We start from the raw sequence: 22082 nt of genomic DNA on the forward strand, positions 1-22082 counted from the left end.
CTCTTACTGTATGCAGAAAGAAATTGACTTGTAATCTTTGATTTTTTTGCATTTGTAAAGGCTTTGTACTTAAGGCAGGATTACATGTTTACAGATTGTGAAAAAAAAAAAGAAAAAAAAGAAGAGTGAAGGGAGAGAAAAGATGGGGCGAGTGGCCCGAGAACTTCAGGATCCAAGAGTTAACTCGGATTAACTCAGATACTTTGTTCAGCCAATACTCAGACTTCTTTTTTCCTAATATAAGCACTTAAGGATAAGCCTTTCTGTAAGAACTGCCTTACATGCATCACACTGTTTTAAATGTAGTGTTTTCATTCTTCTTCTAGTCTAATTACCTTCAACTTCTATTAGTTCTCTTAGACCCATTAGTTATTTAAAATTGTGTTACTAGCAATTTCTGAGTTCATGGGGTTTCCTCTTTTTAAATTGCTCTTTACCTTCATTGCCCTTCATAGTGCTCTCCGTGGAAACCTGCTTTCTGATCTAGTAAGTGCGTATTCTTCGTGCATGTCCCCAGACTTGAAATCGCTGCATAATCTCTAACTGTGTTTGTCCTGGCTTAGTGCATCTAATGAATGACTGAATGAATGCATCTTTGCCTTATCCCCGGGCCTGAAGCCTCATCTTGGTCTCTTTCTCAATACCTTGGATCCTTGGAGATCAAGGTCTTGGTTGTTCTGGCAAGTTCAACCCCATCTGGCCTCATGATCAGAGTCCTGTCCCTGAACTCAAGACAAGGGAGGGACGGGCAGAATTTCCTCACACTGTGCCAGGAAATATGAGTCTCATGGAGCATTGCCTATGTGCCTGGGCAAATTCACTGCCTCACTGCCCTGTGCTGAGATGATTTCTATCTTTTTTTTTTTTTTTTTTTTTTTTGAGATACAGTGTCACTCTGTCACCAGGCTGGAGGACAGTGGTGTGATCTGGGCTCACTGCAAACTCCCCCTCCCCAGTTCAAGCGATTCTCCTGCCTCAGCCGCCCAAGTAGGTGGGACTACAGGTGCGTGCCACCATGTCTGGCTAATTTTTGTATTTTTAGTAGAGACGGGGTTTCATCATGTTGGCCAGGATGGTCTTGAGCTCTTGACCTCATGATTCACCTGCCTTGGCTTCCCAAAGTGCTGGGATTACAGGCCTGAGCCACTGCACCCATCCAATCTCTCTTTCAGGGATAGATGCTCACTCTCTCTTGCAGCTCTGCCTGCCAGACTAAGCCTGAAAATATCTCTGCGTCTGGCATTCCTATGCCACCTATGTGGGGCACTATCTTGACCCAGAACAAAGTCCCTCCAAGTGTACCCTACTCTCTTTCCATGACCGTTTCTCTGGTCTGAGATAGATGTTTATGACCTGCCAATAAATGCAGTGATTCAAAGTCCAGGGCCCACACTCCTCATTCATACAGCCATGTTTAGGGAGGCTCTAGGGAGAAAAGCACAGCTTGACATCAGTTCATGAAGAGCCTCTCCATGGCTCCTGCATCTGAGACAGCTGGCCTGCCCTCCAAATCATCCGTCCACCCCTGCTGTCATCTGTTTTCATGACGTGAGATCAACTCACAGGAATATCCATGGCTTTCGTGCTCATTTTGGTTCTCAGTTTCTACAAGCTGGTGTCAGGTAAGTCTTTCAGTTTGGATGTTGTTTGTCTCCTTGTTGAATAATATTTTGAGTTCATTCGTGACAATGAACTCAGCACAGCGAGATGCAGGAATCTTTGGTGCTTGCATTCTCCAGCTTCCCCGGGCCTCAGGCTGGCAACTACCAATGCCAGGAGCTGTGGGAAGCACAGGGCAGCAGGAATTCAGGAGCAGACCCCGTGGGCTGTTTCTCAAGGACATGGGCACTGTGTGCACTATTATAGCAGCCCAGAATAATGGGAGCAGCCCTGGGAGTGGGGAGGGAACACACTGAGAATCTAAGGTAAATATATTGTTCTCCCCAGTGGGCTGTGGGGCTTAGGCAGGGGAGGTCTCTAATAAAATCCCCAGGTTTTTGACTTGGGTGTCTGGGTGGAAGGTGATACTGTTTAGGATGTTTGGAGAAAAAGACAATGTGTCCAGTTATGTACATGCTGAGTTAGAAACACCTGTGGATATGGGGTAAAGCACCAGACCTTTAAGTGAGGAATAAGTTGGAACCTGGCATATTCTAGGCAGAAATCCACTCTTCTTTCTCCTTCTAGTAACCATCAACACAAAGCCTGGTGCATAGGATATTGAGTAATCCAATAAACTTTGCAGGGAGAGATGGGGACTGGAGTAGAACACTGGGCAGGGAGAGACGGGGACTGGAGTAGAACACTGGGCAGGGAGAGACGGGGACTGGAGTAGAACACTGGGCAGGGAGAGACGGGGACTGGAGTAGAACACTGGGCAGGGAGAGACGGGGACTGGAGTAGAACACTGGGCAGGGAGAGACGGGGACTGGAGTAGAACACTGGGCAGGGAGAGACGGGGACTGGAGTAGAACACTGGGCAGGGAGAGACGGGGACTGGAGTAGAACACTGGGCAGGGAGAGATGGGGACTGGAGTAGAACACTGGGCAGGGAGAGACGGGGACTGGAGTAGAACACTGGATTCTGGGTGGTCAGTGTCAAGCCATGAAAAGTTCATTTGACTGTGTTCACTTTCTGTCCGAAACAGTTCCATCCTGCTATTTGTCTACCTATGACTGTTTTGCTAAACAAAGCCAAGAAAACAGAAATAAGGGCATCAAAATCCATGTGTGTTGGCCGGGCGCAGTGGCTCACACCTGTAATCCCAGCACTTTGGGAGGCTGAGGTGGGTGGATCGCCTGAGGTCAGGAGTTTGAGACTAGCCTGGCCAACATGGTGAAAATCTGTCTCTACTGAAAACACAAAAATTAGCTGGGCGCGGTGGCGGGCACCTGTAGTCCTAGCTACTCGGGAGGCTGAGGCAGGAGAATTGCTTAAACCCAGGAGGTGGAGGCTGCAGTGAGCCGAGATCGTGCCACTGCACTCCAGCCTGGGTGACAGAGTGAGACTTTGACTCAAAAAAACAAAAACAAAAACAAAAAACCACAATCCATGTGTGTTACTCAAAAGAGAGCCTCCATTTAAGTACATTCTCAGCCATTTTCTGACGAGCTTTTCTGTCTGCTTTCTGTTTCTGCATGAGGCAGCAGGGCATCCTGGAAATGACCTTGGAGGAAGTAAGACTGTTTTTTAAACTTTCTTTTTCTCTGCCTATGAGCTCGTGGCTGATAACCTCTATTAGCGTCAGTTTTTGCTTATGATGACATAGAGGTAATAATATCACATCCGTGACATCCTGTGGCTGAAGGGCTACTGTGTGGACTGCATGGACTTCTGCATGTAGAGCACGCAGCACAGAGCTCCACTGGTGCACAGTGTGTTGCAACCACACACAGTGTTATTCCTTGCTTCTCCCCCAGGGAAGGAGTAAAGGGAGACGCTGTCAGCAAGACAAATGACAGCAGTAAGGCTGGCCGGAGAAACAGACATGTACTAAAAACTGTTTGCCCAGCTTGAGAGTCTCACGCAGCCTTGAGGGCAGCACTCACAGCAGCCCAGCTGACAGGTTGGTTCCCAAAAACTGATCTAGAGCAACAGCCTTTCTGCAGATGGTTTGTTTAGCAGATCATTCTCAGAAACAAAAGTGACAAGGTGCAAAGAGTGAAGCCAGTGGGAGGAAAGCCATAGAGGGTGCACTAATGAGCAGCTTGCGGTGGTGGCAACTGGGACCCAGTCCCACTGTGTCCTTTGCAGGAACCGTATAGATGACGGCTCAGGATCTTCCCAACATCCACCGCTTCCTGTTCCCCACTGGGTGAGATGTGCCCCCTGGGACTATTAAAATCGCAAACCTTCTTGGCTGCCCTGTGCCTGGGCTGAGTAAGTTCCAAAGGTTGCAAGAAGCCATCAGCAGAGAGGCAGAGGCCAGGCTCCAAGGGCGGAGCTGTCAGCAGGCAGGGAAATGCCCATCCCACTTCAGGGGGACTCAGGGTTGGGCGGTGAGGAGCAGGGCCTCAACATCTGCTACACCAGGTCAGCAGCTGGTCAGACATCAGGCGGCAAAATCACACCTCATTTAATAATACTCTTAAAGGTGCACAAGTGAAATACATTTCAGCAAGATTTATAAAATGTACTTAAACTTAGACATAATTAGTGCTAAAATTAAAAACATCCACTTATCTGGAAATTCACACACGGGATCCACTTTGCCTCTGATGCACGTGCAGACAGCACACACAGGTAGATCCATATACCATAAATGGATACATGTGAATGAATCAAGAGACACTGCCAATCAAAGGGTTGGGTACTTGGAAGGTGAAGGGAGCGGGCCTCCATCATTTGTGATCTCGCTAAGAAGAACTCTAATCATACAGAGTTGTAAGTGTGATTTACACCAGGAAAATTACTTGGTCGACCACAAAACCAAGAAGCAAATGCACAAAGAAAGTAGCACTCACCATTCACGAGCATAATCCCTGTCTGCAGAGCCCATTCTCTGTGCTGGGCATGGGGAATCCTGTGCTGAGGAAAACACACACACTCTGTCCTCATGAAGCTGAGAGTTGTGCAGGGAAGACTTGCAGAAAACAAACAATTATGTCACTTGCAGCAAGATGAAAACAGTTTCAAGGGAAGATCAAGACAAAGCTGTACCAAGAAAATACAAACAAACAAACAAACAAACAAAAAAACAGGTAAGCCATGTTGATAAAGCACTAGAGTCGGGGTGTCCAATCTTTTGGCTTCCCTGGGCCATGTTGAAAGAAGAAGAACACTAACAATAACTAATGAATGAAAAAATATCACAAAAAGTCTTATAATGTTTTAAGAAAGTTTACGAATTTGTATTGGACCCTATTCAAAGCTGTCCTGAGCCTCATGCAGCCCACAGGCTGTGGCTTGGACAAGCTTTTGCTAGATGAAGTACTATTCAAGTACGAAATAATAAAGTGGAAAAACATAAAATTATTACCTGGAGTAAAAGGTAGGTGTCATGGAAAAGATATGTCACAACGTGAGTGCACTAAAGAGCAAATCTCTGAAACAAAAACTACAAAATCTCCTCACTGTGTCATACCATGTCCTTCAGAATGTGGCAGAAGTCTGCTTAAAAAAAGAAGCACAAATAAATGTGCTTCAGCAGAGAATATGTATTTCTCTCTTGTATCCATAAAACATTTACAAGACGTAATCATCTATTTGAAGGAAATAAATTTCCCCAAATTGGATATTTTATGGCCACTTACTCCCCTCCTGAGTCATTTAAAAAGGTTTTTAGCATAGAAAATGCAAAGGCGGTGGTGTGAGTGTTCATTAAGCAGCTGGGCAGAGAGCATGTGGAGGTAGATTCTCCTCTAGTCAGGGATTCTGCATTTGGAAGGTGTCTCTCAGGCCTCTGAACAACTCAGCCCCAGAGACAGGGTTTCCTCATGTTGAATGTGGGAAATATTGATAGCACAGACCTCACCTCATCTCACACGAGATGTGTATGAGAACCGAGTGAAGTAACTGACACGGAAGCGTTCTCGCAAGTGAAGTAACTGACACGGAAGCGTTCTCGCAAGTGTAAGAAGATGTGCAAATCCAAGTCATCAGGTTTAGAAAGAAGACTGATGGATCCCCCACCCCACACCCCACACATCTCCACCCACCAGAGCCCTGAGAAGGACTCAAGTAGATTTTGCTCAGTTATCTGTTGTGTTTCCTCCCATAGGACAGTGGCAAGTGACTGGACCGGGCAAGTTTGTCTAGGCCTCGGTGGGGGAGGACGCAGTGTTTTCCTGCTCCCTCTTTCCTGAGACCAGTGCAGAGGCCATGGAAGTGCGGTTCTTCAGGAATCAGCTCCATGCTGTGGTCCACCTCTACAGAGATGGGGAAGACCGGGAATCTATGCAGATGCCGCAGTATCAAGGGAGAACTGAGCTTGTGAAGGACTCCATTGCATGGGGGCATGTCTCTCTAAGACTAAAAAATATCACTCCCCTGGATGTGGACCTGTATGGGTGCTGGTTCAGTTCCCAGATTTATGATGAGGAGGCCACCTGGGAGCTGCAGGTGTCAGGTCAGTTGTTTATTTATGACTGAGTTGTCTTGTAAAGTCATGCTACCGTTATCAGCTCTTGAAAGTATTTCAGATAATGAAATAAAACAGGTTTTCCAGATTCTGACATGATGTAAAAAGGCTTCGGTGGGCATCCCTGACCTGAGGTTTCTGGAGATGAGCCTGGCCCTGCCATCACACAGGTGGGGTCATGACAGAGAGGACAGCCACCTGCACCTGCCACCACCTGACAGGATACGGAGGAAAGCCACTGCCACCCTGTTGGTGAAATGACAGTGATGATGCCTGTCCTGTTTCAATTTCTTTTGTTTTCTTCTTTTTTCTTGACTTCCTGTGTGTTACTAAATTTTTTTAGGATTCCATTACAACGTATTGTTAGTCTTTTTTTAGTATAACATTTTGTCGTGTTTTCTTAGGTGCTGTTCTAGTGTTATGATATTCATATATAATTTGTCACAATCTACTGTATCAACATTTTACCACTTTGAAGTGTGGAAACTTCATTTTCATTTAGATCCCTTTAATCTCCACATTTTAAAAATAATACTGCCTTGAGTATTTATTCTATATACATAAGCACTACATCAGAGAGTGACTTAATTTCTGTTTAAACCATCATATGTAATTTTTTTTAGTTTTTAGTTTTCTTTGAGACAGAGTCTTGCCCCGTCACCCAGGCTGGAGTGCAGTGGTATGATCTCAGCTCACTGCAACCACCACCTCCTGGGTTCAAGTGATTCTTGTACCTCAACCTCCTGAGTAGCTCAGATTACAGGCATGTACCACCACATCCAGCTAATTTTTTTTGTATTTTTAGTAGAGATGGGGTTCTGCCATGTTGGCCAGCTGGTCTCAAACTCCTCACCTCAAATGATCCCCAGCCTTGGCCTCTCAAAGTGCTGGGATGACAGGCGTGAGCCACAACACCCAGCCCGTATGTGATTGTTAAACACTAATAAAATGGAAAATCTATTGTAGTTTTCCTTATTCTTCTTTTTCTATTGCTTTTCTTCTTTCCTAATATTCCAAGATTCTTTCTTTTATCATTTCCTTTCTGTTTGAAGAATTTCCTCCAGCCATCCTTTTAGGATAGGTCTGCTAGTGACAAATTCTCTTAGTTTCTGTTTATCTGAGAATAAACATGCAAATGATTTCCTCTTTATTTGTGAATAATGGTTTTGCCAGATATAGAATTTGTGAAGTTTCCTGATGGTTATTTTCTTTCAGCAGTTGAAAAATGTGCTACTTCTTTCTGGCCTTGAATATTCCTCATGAAAAATCTGCTGTCATTGGTTTATATATAATGCATCATTTATCTCTGATTGCTTTCAAGATAGTTTTATTTATTTTCAGAAATTTAATTATGATCTATCAAGGCATGAGTTTCTTTGCACTTCTCCTATTTGGTTTGCTCTCAGCTTCTTGAAAGGACTTTCACCTCCTTTGATTAGATCGACAATCATTTCTTTAAATACTCTTTCAGCTCTCTCTCTTTCACCTCTCCTTCTGAGACAATGATGATATAAATGCTGATATTTTGTTATTGTCCCATAGGTCCTGGAGGATCTGTTTTTCCTTTTTAGAAAAAATATTTTCCTCTCTCTTCACACTGGTTAAGTTTCATTGTTGTATCCTGGAGTTCAATGATTTTATTTTCTGTCATCTCCACTCTAGTATTGAAGCTACCCAGTTAGTTTTTGTTTTTGTGTTTTTTTTCTGTTATATAACTCCCGATTTGCTTTTTATAACATCTATGATTTTTGTGAGTTTTAATTTTTTTGAGATAATTCATAATTGCTCTTTGAAACACTTTAATAATAGCTATTCATGTTGGTCTTGGCAATTACATGATTGTCTATTTTCATTCAAGTTGATATTTAATTGGTTCTTGGTGTGATGGGTAATTTTTAGTTGAAATCTAAGTGGTTTAGTTATTGTAAGACACTCTAGACCCTATGTAAAGCTTCTGTTTTGCAGGCAGTCACCATGTTTAGATTTATGACTCAGGTCCTAGTCTATTTTTGGTGGTTATGGCTCCAAATACAATTTAATTTTCAGAGACTTTACTGTATTATTTTGGTCTGCTTTGCTTATCTGATGTCCCTGGAGATTCTGATCATCTTTTCTAGTACCGACTGTGGCAGTAAAAGGTGTTTCCCCATGTTGCTCCCCAGTGTTTCTTGTGAGAGAGGTGATCATCTGGCATAGTGGGACAAAGAACTCTTCCCCTGGCCTCCAGTCAATGTGGCTCATGGTCAATTCTTTTGCCAGCACCACTTTGCATATCATGTATTTTCAGCCATTTAGGGGTGGAAAGATTCCCGTTGGGCCACCTACTTCTGCTGGAGGTGGGAGTGGGGGAGTGGTCATAGAATGCTCAGCTGCTGTGGTTTTTCTCTAGTCCTGGGGTCCCTAGTCAGTCCTCCTTAGTCTTTCTACTTTTCACAATGCACCTATGCTTGCCTCATTTCCAGGGTTTATAATTTTACTTAGAGGAAGGAGCAAGGAAGATAAGTCTACATCATCTTACTTGAACCCCCTTCCTTGGTGCTTACACCATCATCATTCTTTCATTAATTTATTGACTAATAAACATTTATTACACTCCATGTATTGATCCAGACCCTGGGGAATGGCAGAGAACAGCACTCAGAGAGGAAGTTCTGTTTGGAGTGGTTAAAAGGCAATATTAAATCATCAAATTGAAGTCAACCACATAAGGGGTACTCTTCCACATTTCCCAAGTCACAAATCTGGATGTCACAATAAACCCTTCCTTGATGTTCAGTCCTATTGAATCAACCTCCAAATAGATTCTGCATCTGCAGTTCCCCTTCTCAAAGCCCTCCTTCTCCCCAGCCCTTCTTTTCTCTCACTGGAGTCACTTCAGTAGTTGCACAGCGGGTTACTCTCCTCCGGAGTGTTCTCTGTGGTCCCTCCTCCATGCTGCTGTCTGGAGACCTCTCTAAGATACAGGTCTTACCATAACTCCCACCTGCTGGAGACTGGTAAGAGCCCTACTGGTCTACAGTTCTCAAAGTGGCTGTGGGCAAGTCCACATTGCTCAGGTCAGTAAATGTATGACCTCCATGGCTTGCCTTGTGCCTTTTTCACACCTTGTCTCACACCCCTACTCTCTTATACATCATTATCTGGAATATAAATACTCATGAGTCCTTGAAATCACTGTGGCATGTTAACTTTTCACATTGTGGTTTGCACTTGCCTCTTTTTGTCTAAAATGCTTCCCCTCTCCCCAACCTGACCACAACAAAACTCCTATTTTCTGACACAGAAGGGTGCAAATGCCATCTCCAGGAAGCTGTGACTTTCCCTGACAGTTAAGCACTCTTCTCTTTGCTAACCTGACTGTGCTTTCATAGTTGCATTTCACTATGAAATGTATTTTATACAGTGTCCTCACTATTTGGTCAATGAGTTTCTCATTAGAAGGGGCTGTGTCTTATGCACTGCATCCTATTTCATACTTAGGAATATCCAGGCATACATAGTGGTTCCTAAATAAATGCTGAATGAACATAGACCATGGAAAGTCTTGCAGTAGTATTATGAGTGGATGTGTGTGTAAGAGAGAGACAGAGAAGGATGTGTGTGTTGTTATGGGTACAGGCTTGATGAACCAGACTCAAAATAGCTATAAGCTTGAAATTTGGTCTTCACTTTCATCTTTCCCTGTTTTCTTCCCAGCACTGGGCTCACTTCCTCTTATTTCCGTCATGGGATATGTCGACGGAGGTATCCAGTTACTCTGCCTGTCCTCAGGCTGGTTCCCACAGCCCACAGTCAAGTGGAAAGGTCCACAAGGACAGCATTTGTCTTCAGACTCCAGAGTAAATGCAGATGGGCACAGCCTGTATGATGTGGAGACCTCCATTATAGTCCAGGAAAATACTGGGAGCATATTGTGTTCCATCCATCTTGCTGAGCAGAGTCATGAGGTGGAATCCAAGGTATTGATAGGAGGTGAGTGGGGAGAAGCAGGAGCAAGGAATGGGTGTGTGCATAGGTCACCCAGGGTAGAGTAGCAGCTTGTGTCTGGGATTGCTGTGTAGTACCACCCAGCTTCAGTGATTTGTTTTGAGAGTCAAAGATTGATGAGGTATAAAAAACAAAACCAAACATTTGATAAGGCAGAAGTAGAATTGTTTACAATTCCAAGGCAGTAGAATTAAGTATTTCCTTCACCACATAATACCCTAATGGTGCAACACTCACAACTCAACACATACAAAACTTAAGGAAATTAACTCTAGGACTAAGAAAATAATTGTTTCTTCATTTTGAGAAAACGTCATTGCTCCTTCATGAAGCAGAATAAAAATGTAGAAAATTTCAGAAAGGATTTACAAATAGTAGGAAAATTTACATAAACTAAAATGTTTCCAGAATCACACTCAATGTAAAAGGATTTAATTTGCCAGTTAAAAGACAAAGAACCTCAGACTGGATTTAAAAATCTCATTACTTGAACCCAGGAGGCAGAGGTTGCAGTGAGTCGAGATGGCAACACTGTGCTCCAGCCTGGGTGGCAGAGCAAGACTCCATCTCAAAAACATAAAAATAAATAAATAATAAAAATCTCAATTGCAATTCATAAGAGGAAAAATGTAGCACATATGACCTATCCATTGAAAATAAAAAATACTGGAAAAATATTAATCAAGAAGAATCGAACAGATATATTAGTGTCAAGAAAAGGAAGACAAGGTTTTAAGAAAGAGGACATTAGGAATAGAGTTATTTCAAAAACATAAGTTCACTCAGTATAAGAATATGAAAATTTTAAATATGTATGTACCTGATACATGTAAAATATAAAAAGAAAATATCAACAGAAATGTAAGAAAAAAGATCATACTTCGAGTTCTAAAATTGATTAAATAAGTAGACAAAATGAGTAAGAATATATAATATTTGAAGTAAAAATTAATAAGCCTGAAATAACATATTTTGGAGAAGGATTCCAGGTTTGTAGAATACACATGAATTTTTACCACACTTGGGACTTTTATAAAATTTTATCAGATATAAACACATAAAATGGTTTTCAGAAAATTTTCAAACATTGATATCATGCACACAAAATTCTCTAATCATAATTTAATAAAGTTAAATGACCATAGCAAATGATAGTTTAAATTCTTAAGTGTTTGAAAAATTTTTAAACATAAAAATAACTGAGAAATTGAAGAAAGCATAGTGATAGGTAGAAAATTCTTAAAACTGAATGATAATAAAATTACAATCTATCATAATGTGTAAAATGGAACTAATATGGTTTTCTGAGTCAAAATTTTATCCGGCCAGGTGTGGTGGCTCACGCCTGTAATCCCAGCGCTTTGGGAGGCCAAGGCGGGCGGATCACCTGAGGTCAAGAGTTCAAGACCAGCCTGGCCAAAATGGTGAAAGCCTGTCTCTACTAAAACTTCAAAAATTAGCCGGGTGTGGTGGCGGGCACCTGAAATCCCAGCTACCCGGGAAGCTGAGGCAGGAGAATCGCTTGAACCTGGGAAGTGGAGGTTGTAGTAAGTCGAGATCATGCCACTGCACTCCAGCCTGGGGGACAGAGCAAGACTCCATCTCAAAAAAAAATATATATATATATATCCTTAAATCCTTAAATGTTCTTATTAGCATAAAATAGCTGAATATTGATATTAGGCATCAATATATATTTCAGAAAACAGCAAAAGAAAGTGGAAGAAATCCTAAAGGTATAGAAATATGGAAATATTAAGACAAATAGTGCAGATTAATACATCTAAAGTTAGATGGTTCAAAGTGTTATTAAAATAGATAAACTGGCAACATCAGTTAAGAATAAAAGAGAAACAGCACAATTAAATAATGCAGGAAATAACAAGAAGGTACAACTAAAGATTTAGTAGAGATTTATAAGATAAACTGCTTTGAATAACTTTTTCCTTTTCTACTAAATATGATGAAGAGAAAGTTTTCATAGAAAAATGTAAAATACAGACCAGGTGCAGTGGCTCATGCCTGTAGTCCCAGGACTTTGGAAGGCTGAAGCGGGCAAATTGCTTGAGGTCAGGAGTTCGAGACCAGCCTGCCCAACATTGCAAAACCCCATCTCTACTAAAAATACAAAAATTAGGTGGGCGTGGTGGTGTGTGTCTGTAATCCCAGCTACTCGGGAGGCTGAGGCATGAGAATCACTTGAATCCAGGAGGCAGAGATTGCAGAGAGCTGAGATCACCCCACTGCACTCCAGCCTGGGGGACAGAGTGAGACGCTGTCTCAAAAATTTTTTAAAAGAAGACAAATGTAAAATACAAAATCAGAAGGAAAGATAGACTACCTGACTAATCTGTAACCACGAAAGAGGTAGAGTCAGCATTTAAAAGTCTTCCCACAAGGGCCACATTTTTTTATGTACAAAGTCTACCAAATATTCAAGAAAAGAGAAAATGTATCTTTCAGAAAGTCATCCAGAAAGCAGAAAAAATAGGAAATATTAAACTAATTTTATTGAGTAAACATAATTTTGGCACCATAACAGAAATGGGCAACTCAAAAAGGGAAAAATTTTTACCAACATTATTCATAATTGAAAATGTAAAAATCTTACCAAAAATTTTGCAAGTAGAAAAGTCCACAAAAACATATCTCATGACCAAACTTATCCTGGAAAAAAATGTTAGGTCAACATGGGAACATATATTAATGTGATTATTACCATAATTAGTTAAAAGAGATAAACTATAATTTTCTTAGTAGACATAAATAAAACATAGATAACTTTCAACATCTATTCATCTATGATTTCAACACTTGCAAATCTAGAAATAGAAGAAAACTTTCTATCAATCTAGAAATAGGAGAGACCCTGCTTAATCGGATAAAAAGATATCTAAAGATACTTGCAGCAAACATCATACAAAATAGTAAGCCACTTAATTTTTTAAATACACACAGAAAACATACCTAATGTGTCATTTAAAATCATAACATAAGGAGATTGCATTAAACACTTCAGTTCCACGTTATATTAGAGTACTGTTACTATTAGCGGTCACTTCAATAAGGGAAGAAAATGTAAAAGTTATAACTTTTAGAAAGAAAAAAATAAAATGGCCATTGTTCACAGTCTACATGATTATATAAATGGAAAATTTAGGAAAATTTACAGACAAATTCTTTCAACTCATAAAAGAACCCATCGTGTTCATGAAAAATGAGATGAATAAACAAAATCAATTGCATTAGTAAACATCAGCAAAGGAAGAAAATTACATGCCATGTACAATAAATAATAAAAAAAACGTTAACCAGGAATAAGTCTAATAAAACATTTACAAAATCTTATTGAAGGGTATTACAAAACTAAATTAACAGACACTAATGAAAACTAAAATAAGAGAACAAATATAACACCTTTCAGATAAGAAGATGCATATTCTTAAAGATACCAGTTCTCCTACAATTGCTATACAGATTCAATACAATTCCATAGAAAAATTTCAGCACATTTTTTTGTTTGTTTTTTGAGACGAGCTGTCACTCTGTCACCCATGCTTGAGTAGAGTGTTGCAATCATGACTCACTGCAACCTCAACTTCCCATGCTCAAGCAATCCTCCCACCTCAGCCTCCCAAGTAGCTGGGACCACAGGTGTGCACCACCTTGCCTGGCTAATTTTTTTTAATTTTAAATATTTTTAGAGATGGGGATCTCACTTTGTTGCTGAGACTGGTCTTGAACTCCTGTCCTTAAGAAATCCTCCCACCTCGGCCTCCCAAACTGTTGGGATTATAAGCATGAGCCACCGCACTTGACCCAGAGTTTTCTTAAAGCCTAACAAGTCAATTCCAAAATTTATGTGGCAAAACAAATAGCCAAGAAGTGCTAAGATACAGTGGAATAAGAGCAAGCTAAGAAGCTTAGTCTTATCTCAGAGACATATCCCAAAGCTTTGAAGATTAAGCCAATTAAAATTATTGGCACAGAGATAACCCTGTGGATCAATGAGAAAGAACAGAAAGCCCAGAAACAAATCCAAGCTTGAACAGAAACTTGAGGTACACAGAGGTGACCTTGCATGTGTGGTAGTGTGTGAAGCAAGGTCCACTCAATAAACATTGCCAGCACAGTCAATACCTGCTTAGAAGAAGATGACATTGAACTTCTGCCTCATTACATACACACACACACGCAAACACACACACACACGTGAGTATATGTATAAAATCCAGATGGATCGAGACTTATACAAATGTAAAGCTTTAAATCTGTAAAAGAAATTGGAGAAAAATGTTTTCATCTTGGGGTACTGGGAGATTCCTTAAATGGGTGTAAAATTGTCTTACCTGCTTAGTAATCACTAAGGGGTCTGTGGGACTGTTTTTCAGATACTTTTTTCCAGCCCTCACCTTGGCGCCTGGCCTCTATTTTACCCGGATTACTCTGTGGTGGCCTATGTGGTGTTGTCGTGGGGATGACAATTGTTTTCTTCAAATCCAAAGGTAAGTGAGAGAGAGAAGTACGGGCCCATACCTTCTTGGTGGTTCCTGTGGAGCTGGTATCAGGCTGCCCTCACACACCTCCGGGGTCTGTTGTTCCAGCCCTAGGCCCCCAGGGTCCACCACCGGAGGCAGAGGGAACCCAGTCTTCAGCCTCCTCTGTGCTGGCCTGAAATGGCTCCTTCAGAAAACGCCAGCCTCTGCCAATCCCTTTCTACTTTACATGGAGCACAGGATAAGCAGATCATTGATTTTCAGTACAAAAAGAGTTCACATAAATTCCTACAAACAGGCTGAGTGTGTTGGCTCGTGTCTGTAATCCCAGCACTTTGGGAGGCCAATGTGGGAGCATCACTTGAGCCCAGGAGTGTAAGACCATCCTGGGCCACATGGCGAGAACTCCTCTCTACAAAAAAAATTTTAAAAATAAAATAAAATAATTAGCCGGGTGTGGTGGTTCATGACAGTGGTCCCAGCTACTCAGGAGGTTGAGATGGGAGGCTGGCTTGAGCACAGGAAGTCAAGGCTTTAGTGAGCCATGTTTGCACCACTGCACGCCAGCCTGGGCAACAGAGTGAGACCCTGACTCAAAAAATAAATATATAAAAATAAATAAATTTCTACTAGCTACAACAAGAGTCTTATAAGAAAATTTCAGGGTAGTTGCAAAGACTTCATAAAAGAGGAAATAAAACTGACTGAGATAAAATGATAATCTCAGTAAGAGTCTTCACCCCAGAACAAATTTCCTCCTTGGGAGTGACACTTCCCACGGGGATGAGGCCGCCCCCGCCTCTCCTCCCAGCTGCCTTCTCCCACCTCCATCCCCCCGCCTCCCCTCCCAGCCGCCTTCTCCCATCTCCATCTCCACCTCCACAGCATCCCAGCTGTTGTCCCTCTCCTTAGCATGAACCTTCCTGATCTCTTGCTCCCCGCAGACAGCTACGCTCCGTGCGGGGGCTGCGGAGACGAGCACATGTAAGTGTTCTAGGAGAGGCCCTGCCCTTCACACCTGCAGCTTGTCCCACCTGTGCAAGCAGCCAGGGTCATGTTTGTACCTTGCACATTCCTGTGTCCACCACTGAATACACTGTTTCTGTTTCAGGGAAAATCCAGGCAGAATTGGGTAAGTGTGTGTCACGTCCTGAGCCTCCCACACATGGTTCTCCCGGGTCCCTCCCTGATCCACAGCGTGAGCCTCTGGAGACCCCGGCTCCAGGCTGGACAGGAAGTACCGGCAGGTGCAGGAGAGCAGCTGCCGCGCTCTCTCCATCCACTGCTAATGAGTTGCCCCTCAGATATCTGGAGGGCTTAGGATAGGCCTCAGGGCCTGGAAGTCCCCGTCTGTGCCTGTTGCCCGTTGGTCCGCTCTGTGTGTGGTGGGGGGAGGTGTTGATCACCAGCTCTGAGGGTGTGTGGACCACAAGGAGGAACCTGAGAAAAATTGGTGGGTGATCCTCAACCTCCCTGGCCTGATGCTTTGAGACTTTACCCAGTCCTGTATCAACCACTAAATCGTCTGCTTTTTGTTTCGTGGAAACTGCAGGATAAACTGGGTGAGAGTGTTATCACATACAGGGCTTTCCTCCCACGCTCTCCTTGGGCCCTGCTCTGTGATGTCAGCCTCTTCTGTGTGTTTTGTTTTTGTTTTTGTTTTTCAGACTGGAGAAGAAAGCACAGACAGGCAGGTAAAAGAAAATATTCCTCTTCCCACATTTATGACTCCTTTCCAAGTCTCTCGTTTATGGATTTTTATATCCTGAGGCCCATGGGTCCCTGCAGAGCCAAGCTTGTGATGGGAAATCTGAATTGTCTAGATTCTGGGGGAGGTGCATTTTGTAGAGAAGCCCCATAGCCGCCTTCAGATCTCTTGAGAGGGCCCATGACACTCACAAAGGGTCCTAATCCTTGGTCTCTCCCTTCTCCCTGTGTCCTGTTCCCCACGGGAGCGCTGAACTGCCTGTTCTGTCTGCTTGCTTTCAGAATTGAGAGAGGCCCGGAAACACGCAGGTACTGACGCCTGAGAGGGTGACAGTGGGCATGGAGTAGGAAGATGACTAGTGACAAATATGGAGCCCACCTGGCTTGCAGACGGCAAATCTGTGATGCCCCAATCCACCCCAGGGTGCCACTGCCTCTAAATGCACTTCTTGGCCCAGGACTTGGAAGGAAAAGCATAGGGACTGGGTCAGCTCGGAGGGGTCACAGGCAGGACGCCAGGGAACTGAGGGCACCAGTAGCTGGCTTCTAGGAGTCTGTGCTAAGGGGAAAGAAGTGAAGTCAGCAGGAACAGGTGGGTGGAAGGAAGGTGAATCCTGGAGTCACTCAAGGTCTCACAAAGTCAAATATGGGCTTACCTGGGAGGGCAGTGGTCGGGTTGGGTGATACAGAGGAGTTGAACCTCTGGTGGTTGAGCATCTCCAAGCATCAGTGAGGCACAGGGGCTGCCCTGGAGAAGAGACACGGCTGAGGGGATAGTGGGACTGGCCGGATCCTACCCGGAGCCAGTCTGCAGTGGGAGGGTCGACCTCTTATTCTAGCCCAGATTTCCTCTTCAGTAACTCACGCTTCCTCTCTCCCCCACCGCACCCCAGTGGAGGTGACTCTGGACCCAGCGACGGCTCACTCGCAGCTCTGCGTTTCTGATCTGAAAACTGTAACCCATAGAAAAGCTCCCCAGAAGGTGCCTTACTCTACGAAGAGATTCACAAGGAAGAATGTGGTGGCTTCTCAGGGTTTCCAGGCAGGGAAACATTACTGGGAGGTGGACGTGGGACAAAATGTAGGGTGGTGTGTGGGAGTGTGCCAGGATGACACAGACAGGAAGAAGGACTCTGTGACTTTGTCTCCCAACAATGGGTACTGGGTCTTCGGACTGACGACAGAATATTTGTATTTCACATTCAATCCCCATTTTATCAACCTCTCCCCCGAGACCCCTCCTACACGAGTAGGGGTCTTCCTGAACTATGAGGGTGGGAACATCTCCTTCTTCAACACAAATGACCAGTCCTACATTTGTATCCTGACATGTCAGTTTCAAGGCCTCTTGAGACCCTTTATCCAGCATGTGATCTATGAAGAGAAAAATGGGACTCCCATATTCATATGTCCAGTGTCCTGGGATCAGAGAGAGAAGAGCCTGCTTAAAGGGCCCCACACCGCAGATGCAGACACAGCCAAGGGAGAGTGCTCCCTGCAGGCGGCCCCAGCTTCCTCTCCGAAGCCTGCGCACAGGAAGTCGCGCCTCCCACTCTCCTTTAGGGTGCTGAGGTTCTTCTCTCCTAAGCCCCGGCAGCAGCAGCAGCTTCCAGATGAGGGAGGATTGGCCTGTCCCTGTGGGAGTCAGAAGCCATGGCTGCCCTGAAGTGGGGATGCAATAGACTCACATAAGATTTACTTTGTGAAAACTCCATCCAGCTAAGTGATCTTGAACAAGTCACAACCTCCCAGGCTCCTCACTTGTTAGTCAGGAATAGTGATTCCCACCTCGCAGGTGAAGATTAAGGAGACGACGAATGTGAATCCTGCTTGCAGGTTTGATGGCACAGTGTTTGCTAATGATGTGTTTTTATATTATACATTTTCCCACCATAAACTCTGTTTGCTTATTCCACATTAATTTACTTTTCTCTATACCAAATCGCCCACGGGATAGTTATCGAACACCTGCTATGTGAGGCTCAAAGAATAAAGAGGAGGGAGGATTTTTCACTGATTCTATAAGCCCAGCATTACCTGATACCAAAACCAGGCAAAGAAAACAGAAGAAGAGGAAGGAAAACTACAGGTCCATATCCCTCATTAACATAGACACAAAAATTCTAAATAAAATTTTAGCAAATGAAACTAAACAATTTATTTAAAGATGACATATAACTACTCAATGTGGTTTGTCCCACAAATGCAGGGTTGGTTTAATATTTAAATATCAGCCAGTGTAATTCAGCACATTAATAAAGTAAAAAAGAAAACCATATGATCATTTCAATAGATACAGAGCAAAAGGTTTATAAAGCCACCATCATTACTGATAAAACCTGTCAACAAAGAAGATATACAGATGAAAAATAAGCACATGAAGAGATACTCAATGTCATTAAATATTAAGGAAATGCAAACTAAAACCACAACAACATACCATTACCATCTATTAGAGTGGCTAAAATTACAAAGACTGACCATAGCAAGCGCTGGTGAGGATGTGGAAGGAGGGAAACTCTCATGCACTGCTCATGGGAATGTCAAAAAACGTAGTCACTTTGGAAAACAGTTCAGTAGTTTCCTTAAAAGTTAAACAGTCACTAACCATATGATCCAGCATGGCCTTCTAATTATTTTTCCAAGAGAAAAGGAAATATGTGAATGTTCATAGCAGCTTTATTTGTAACAGCCAAAATTTGAAAACAACACAAAGCTCACCAGTTGATGAACAAATTATGACATATCCATGCAAATAAAGTGCCACTCAGAAACAAAATTTTTATACACACAAAATCATGAAATCTCACAGCAATTATTCCAAGTAGTGCTTGCTTCGGCAGCACGTTTACTAAAATTGGAATGATACAGAGATTAGCATGGCCCCTGCACAAGGAGGACGTGCACATCCATGAAGTGTTCCACAGTTAAATTTAATTTTATGATAAAGAAAAACACTGGAAGGATCTGGCAAGATGTCTGAATAGGAACAGCTCCGGCTTGCAGCTCCCAGCGAGACCAATGCAGAAGGCAGGTGATTTCTGCATTTCCAACTGAGGTACCCTGTTCATGTCATGAGGACTGGTTAGGTGGTGAGTGCAGCCCATGGAGTGCAAGCAGAAGCAAGGTGGGGCGTTGCCTCACCTAGGAAGTGCAAGGAGTGGGGGACCTTCCTCCGGGCCTCCCTCCGCCAGCCAAGGGAAGCTGTGAGGGACTGTGCTATCTGGCCCAGACACTACGCTTTTCCCACAATTTTTGCAATCCACAGAACAGGAGAGTCCCTCATGTGCCTACACCACCAGGGCCCTGGGTTTCAAGCAAAAACTGGGTGGCTGTTTGGGCAGACACTGAGCTAGCTGCAGGCTTTTATTTTCGTACCCCAGTGGCACCTGGAACCACAGTGAGACAGAACTGTTCACCCCCTGGAAGGGGGGCTGAAGCCAGAGAGCCAAGTGGGCACACGCAACAGGTCCCACTCCCACAGATCCCAGCAAGCCAAGAACCACTGGCTTGAAATTCTCGCTGCCAACACAGCAGTCTGGAGCTGACCTGGGATGATGGAGCTTGGTGCGGGGAGGGGCATCTGTCATTACTGAGGCTTGAGTAGGCAGTGTTCCTCTGACAGTGCTAAGGAGGCCTGGAAGTTCAGACTGGGCGGAACTCAACACAGCACAGCAAAGAGGCTGTAGCCAGACTGTGTCTCTCGATTCCTCCTCACTGGGCAGGGCATCTCTGAAAGAAAGGCAGCAGTCCCAGTCAGGGGCTTAGAGACAAAACTCCCATCTCCCTTGGACAGAGCACCTGGGGGAAGGGGTGGCTGTGGGCGCAGTTTCAGTGGGCGTAAACGTTCCTGCCTGCTGGCTCTGCAGACAGCAGCAGATGCTGACAAGGAGGGTTCTTCTAGCAAAGCGCTCGAGCTCTGCTAAGGGACAGACTGCCTCCTCAAGTGGGTCCCTGACCCCTGTGCCACCTGACGGGGAGAGACTTCCCAACGGGGGTTGACACACATCTCATACAGGGGAGCTCTGGTTGGCATCAGGCCAGTGGCCCTCTAAGATGAAGCTTCCAGAGGAAGGAGCAGGCAGCAGTCTTTGCTGTTCTGCAGCCTCCACTGGTGATACCCAGGCAAATAGGTTCTGGAGTGAACCTCCAGCAAACTGCAGCACAACTGCAGAAAAGAGGCCTGACTGTTAGAAGAAAAACTAACAAACAGAAAGCAGTAACATCAACATCAACAAAAGGTCCCCCCCACAAAAACCCCATCCAAAGGTCATCAGCCTCAAAGATCAAAGGTAGGTAAATCCACAAAGCTGAGGAAAAACCAGCTCAAAATTGCTGGAAATTTCAAAAACCAGAATGTTTCTTCCCCAAATGACCATAACTCCTCTCCAGCAAGGGCACAAAATTGGACAGAAAATGAGTTTGACAGAATTAACGAATTGACAGAAGTAGGCGTCAGAAGATGGGTAATAACAAATTCCTCTGAGGTAAAGGAGCATGTTCTAACCCAATGCAATGAAGCTAAGAACATTGACAAAAGCTTATAGGAACTGCTAACTAGAATAATCAGTTTAAAGAAGAACATTAATGACCTGATGGAGCTGAAAATCACAGCACGAGAACTTCGTGAAGCATACACAAGTATCAATAGCCGAATAGATCAAGAGGAAGAAAGGATATCAGAGACTGAAGAACAACTTACTGAAATAAGGCATTAAAACAAGATTAGAGAAAAAGAATGAAAAGGAACAAACAACGCCTCCAAGAAATAGGGGACTATGTGAAAAGACCAAACCTATGCTTGATCAGGGTCCCTGAAAGTGACAGGGAAAATGGAACCAAGTTGGAAAACACACTTCAGAATATTATTCAGGAGAACCTCCCCAACCTTGCAAGACAGGCCAACATTCAAATTCAGGAAATACAGAGAAAATCACTAAGATACTCCTCAAGAAGAACAACCCCAAGACACATAATTGTCAGATTCACCAAGGTTGAAATGAAGGAAAAAATATTAAGGGCAGCCAGAGAGAAGGGTCAGGTTACCTACAAAGGGAAGCCCATCAGACTAACAGTGGATCTCTCTGCAGAAACCCTACAAGCCAGAAGAGAGTGGGGGCCAATATTCAACATTCTTAAAAAAAAATTTCAACCCAGAATTTCATATCCAGCCAAACTAACCTTCATAAGTGAAGAAGAAATATAGTCCTTTACAGACAAGTAAATGCTGAGGGATTTTGTCACCACCAATCCTGCCCTACAAGAGCTCCTGAAGGAAGCACTAAATATGGAAAGGAAAAACTGGTACCAGCCACTGCAAAAACACACCAGAACATAAAGACCTATGACACTGTGAAGAAACTGCATCAAGGAATGTGCAAAATAACCAGGTAGCGTCATGATGACAGGATCAAATTTACACATAACAATATTAACCTTAAATGTAAATGGGCTAACTGCCCCAATTAAAAGACACAGACTGGCAAACTGGATAGAGTCAAGACCCATCAGTGTGCTGTATTCAGGAGACGCAGCTCACATGCAAAGACACACATAGGCTCAAAATAGAGGGATAGAGGAATATTTACCAAGCAAATGGAAAGCAAAAAGAGCAGGGGTTGCAATCCTAGTCTCTGATATAACAGACTTTAAAGCAACGAAGACAAGGGAGGGCATTACATAACGGTAAAGGGATCAATGCAATAAGAAGAGCTAACTATCCTAAATATACATGCACCAAATACAGGAGCACTCAGATTCATAAAAGAAGTTCTTAGAGACCTACAAAGAGACTTAGACTCCCACATAATAA

At 43.4% G+C, this 22082-nt stretch overlaps 1 protein-coding gene and 1 non-coding gene across 3 annotated transcripts; both read left to right on the forward strand.

Moving 5' to 3' along the window:
* The first annotated feature begins 917 nt into the window (after positions 1-917).
* Positions 918-21589, forward strand: LOC140710973 (butyrophilin-like protein 3). Of its 2 annotated transcripts, XM_073013969.1 has the most exons (7): positions 918-1622; positions 9777-10052; positions 14459-14572; positions 15675-15695; positions 16231-16257; positions 16553-16579; positions 17164-21589. In XM_073013969.1, the coding sequence occupies exons 1-7, from the start codon at positions 1574-1576 to the stop codon at positions 17934-17936; spliced, it is 1287 nt and encodes a 428-aa protein (XP_072870070.1). In that variant the 5' UTR covers positions 918-1573; the 3' UTR covers positions 17937-21589. The 2 variants fall into 2 exon arrangements, with proteins under 2 accessions (XP_072870070.1, XP_072870069.1); XM_073013968.1 differs by lacking the exon at positions 918-1622 and having other exon boundaries at positions 9496-10052.
* On the forward strand, positions 19098-19201 carry LOC140710984 (U6 spliceosomal RNA). The gene has a single exon (XR_012092139.1). It is a non-coding gene; the product is annotated as a U6 spliceosomal RNA (small nuclear RNA).
* Positions 21590-22082: the final 493 nt, after the last annotated feature.

This window comes from Chlorocebus sabaeus, unplaced genomic scaffold (assembly GCF_047675955.1).
Source record: "Chlorocebus sabaeus isolate Y175 unplaced genomic scaffold, mChlSab1.0.hap1 unalloc_scaffold_114, whole genome shotgun sequence".
NCBI classification, from domain to species: domain Eukaryota; kingdom Metazoa; phylum Chordata; class Mammalia; order Primates; family Cercopithecidae; genus Chlorocebus; species Chlorocebus sabaeus.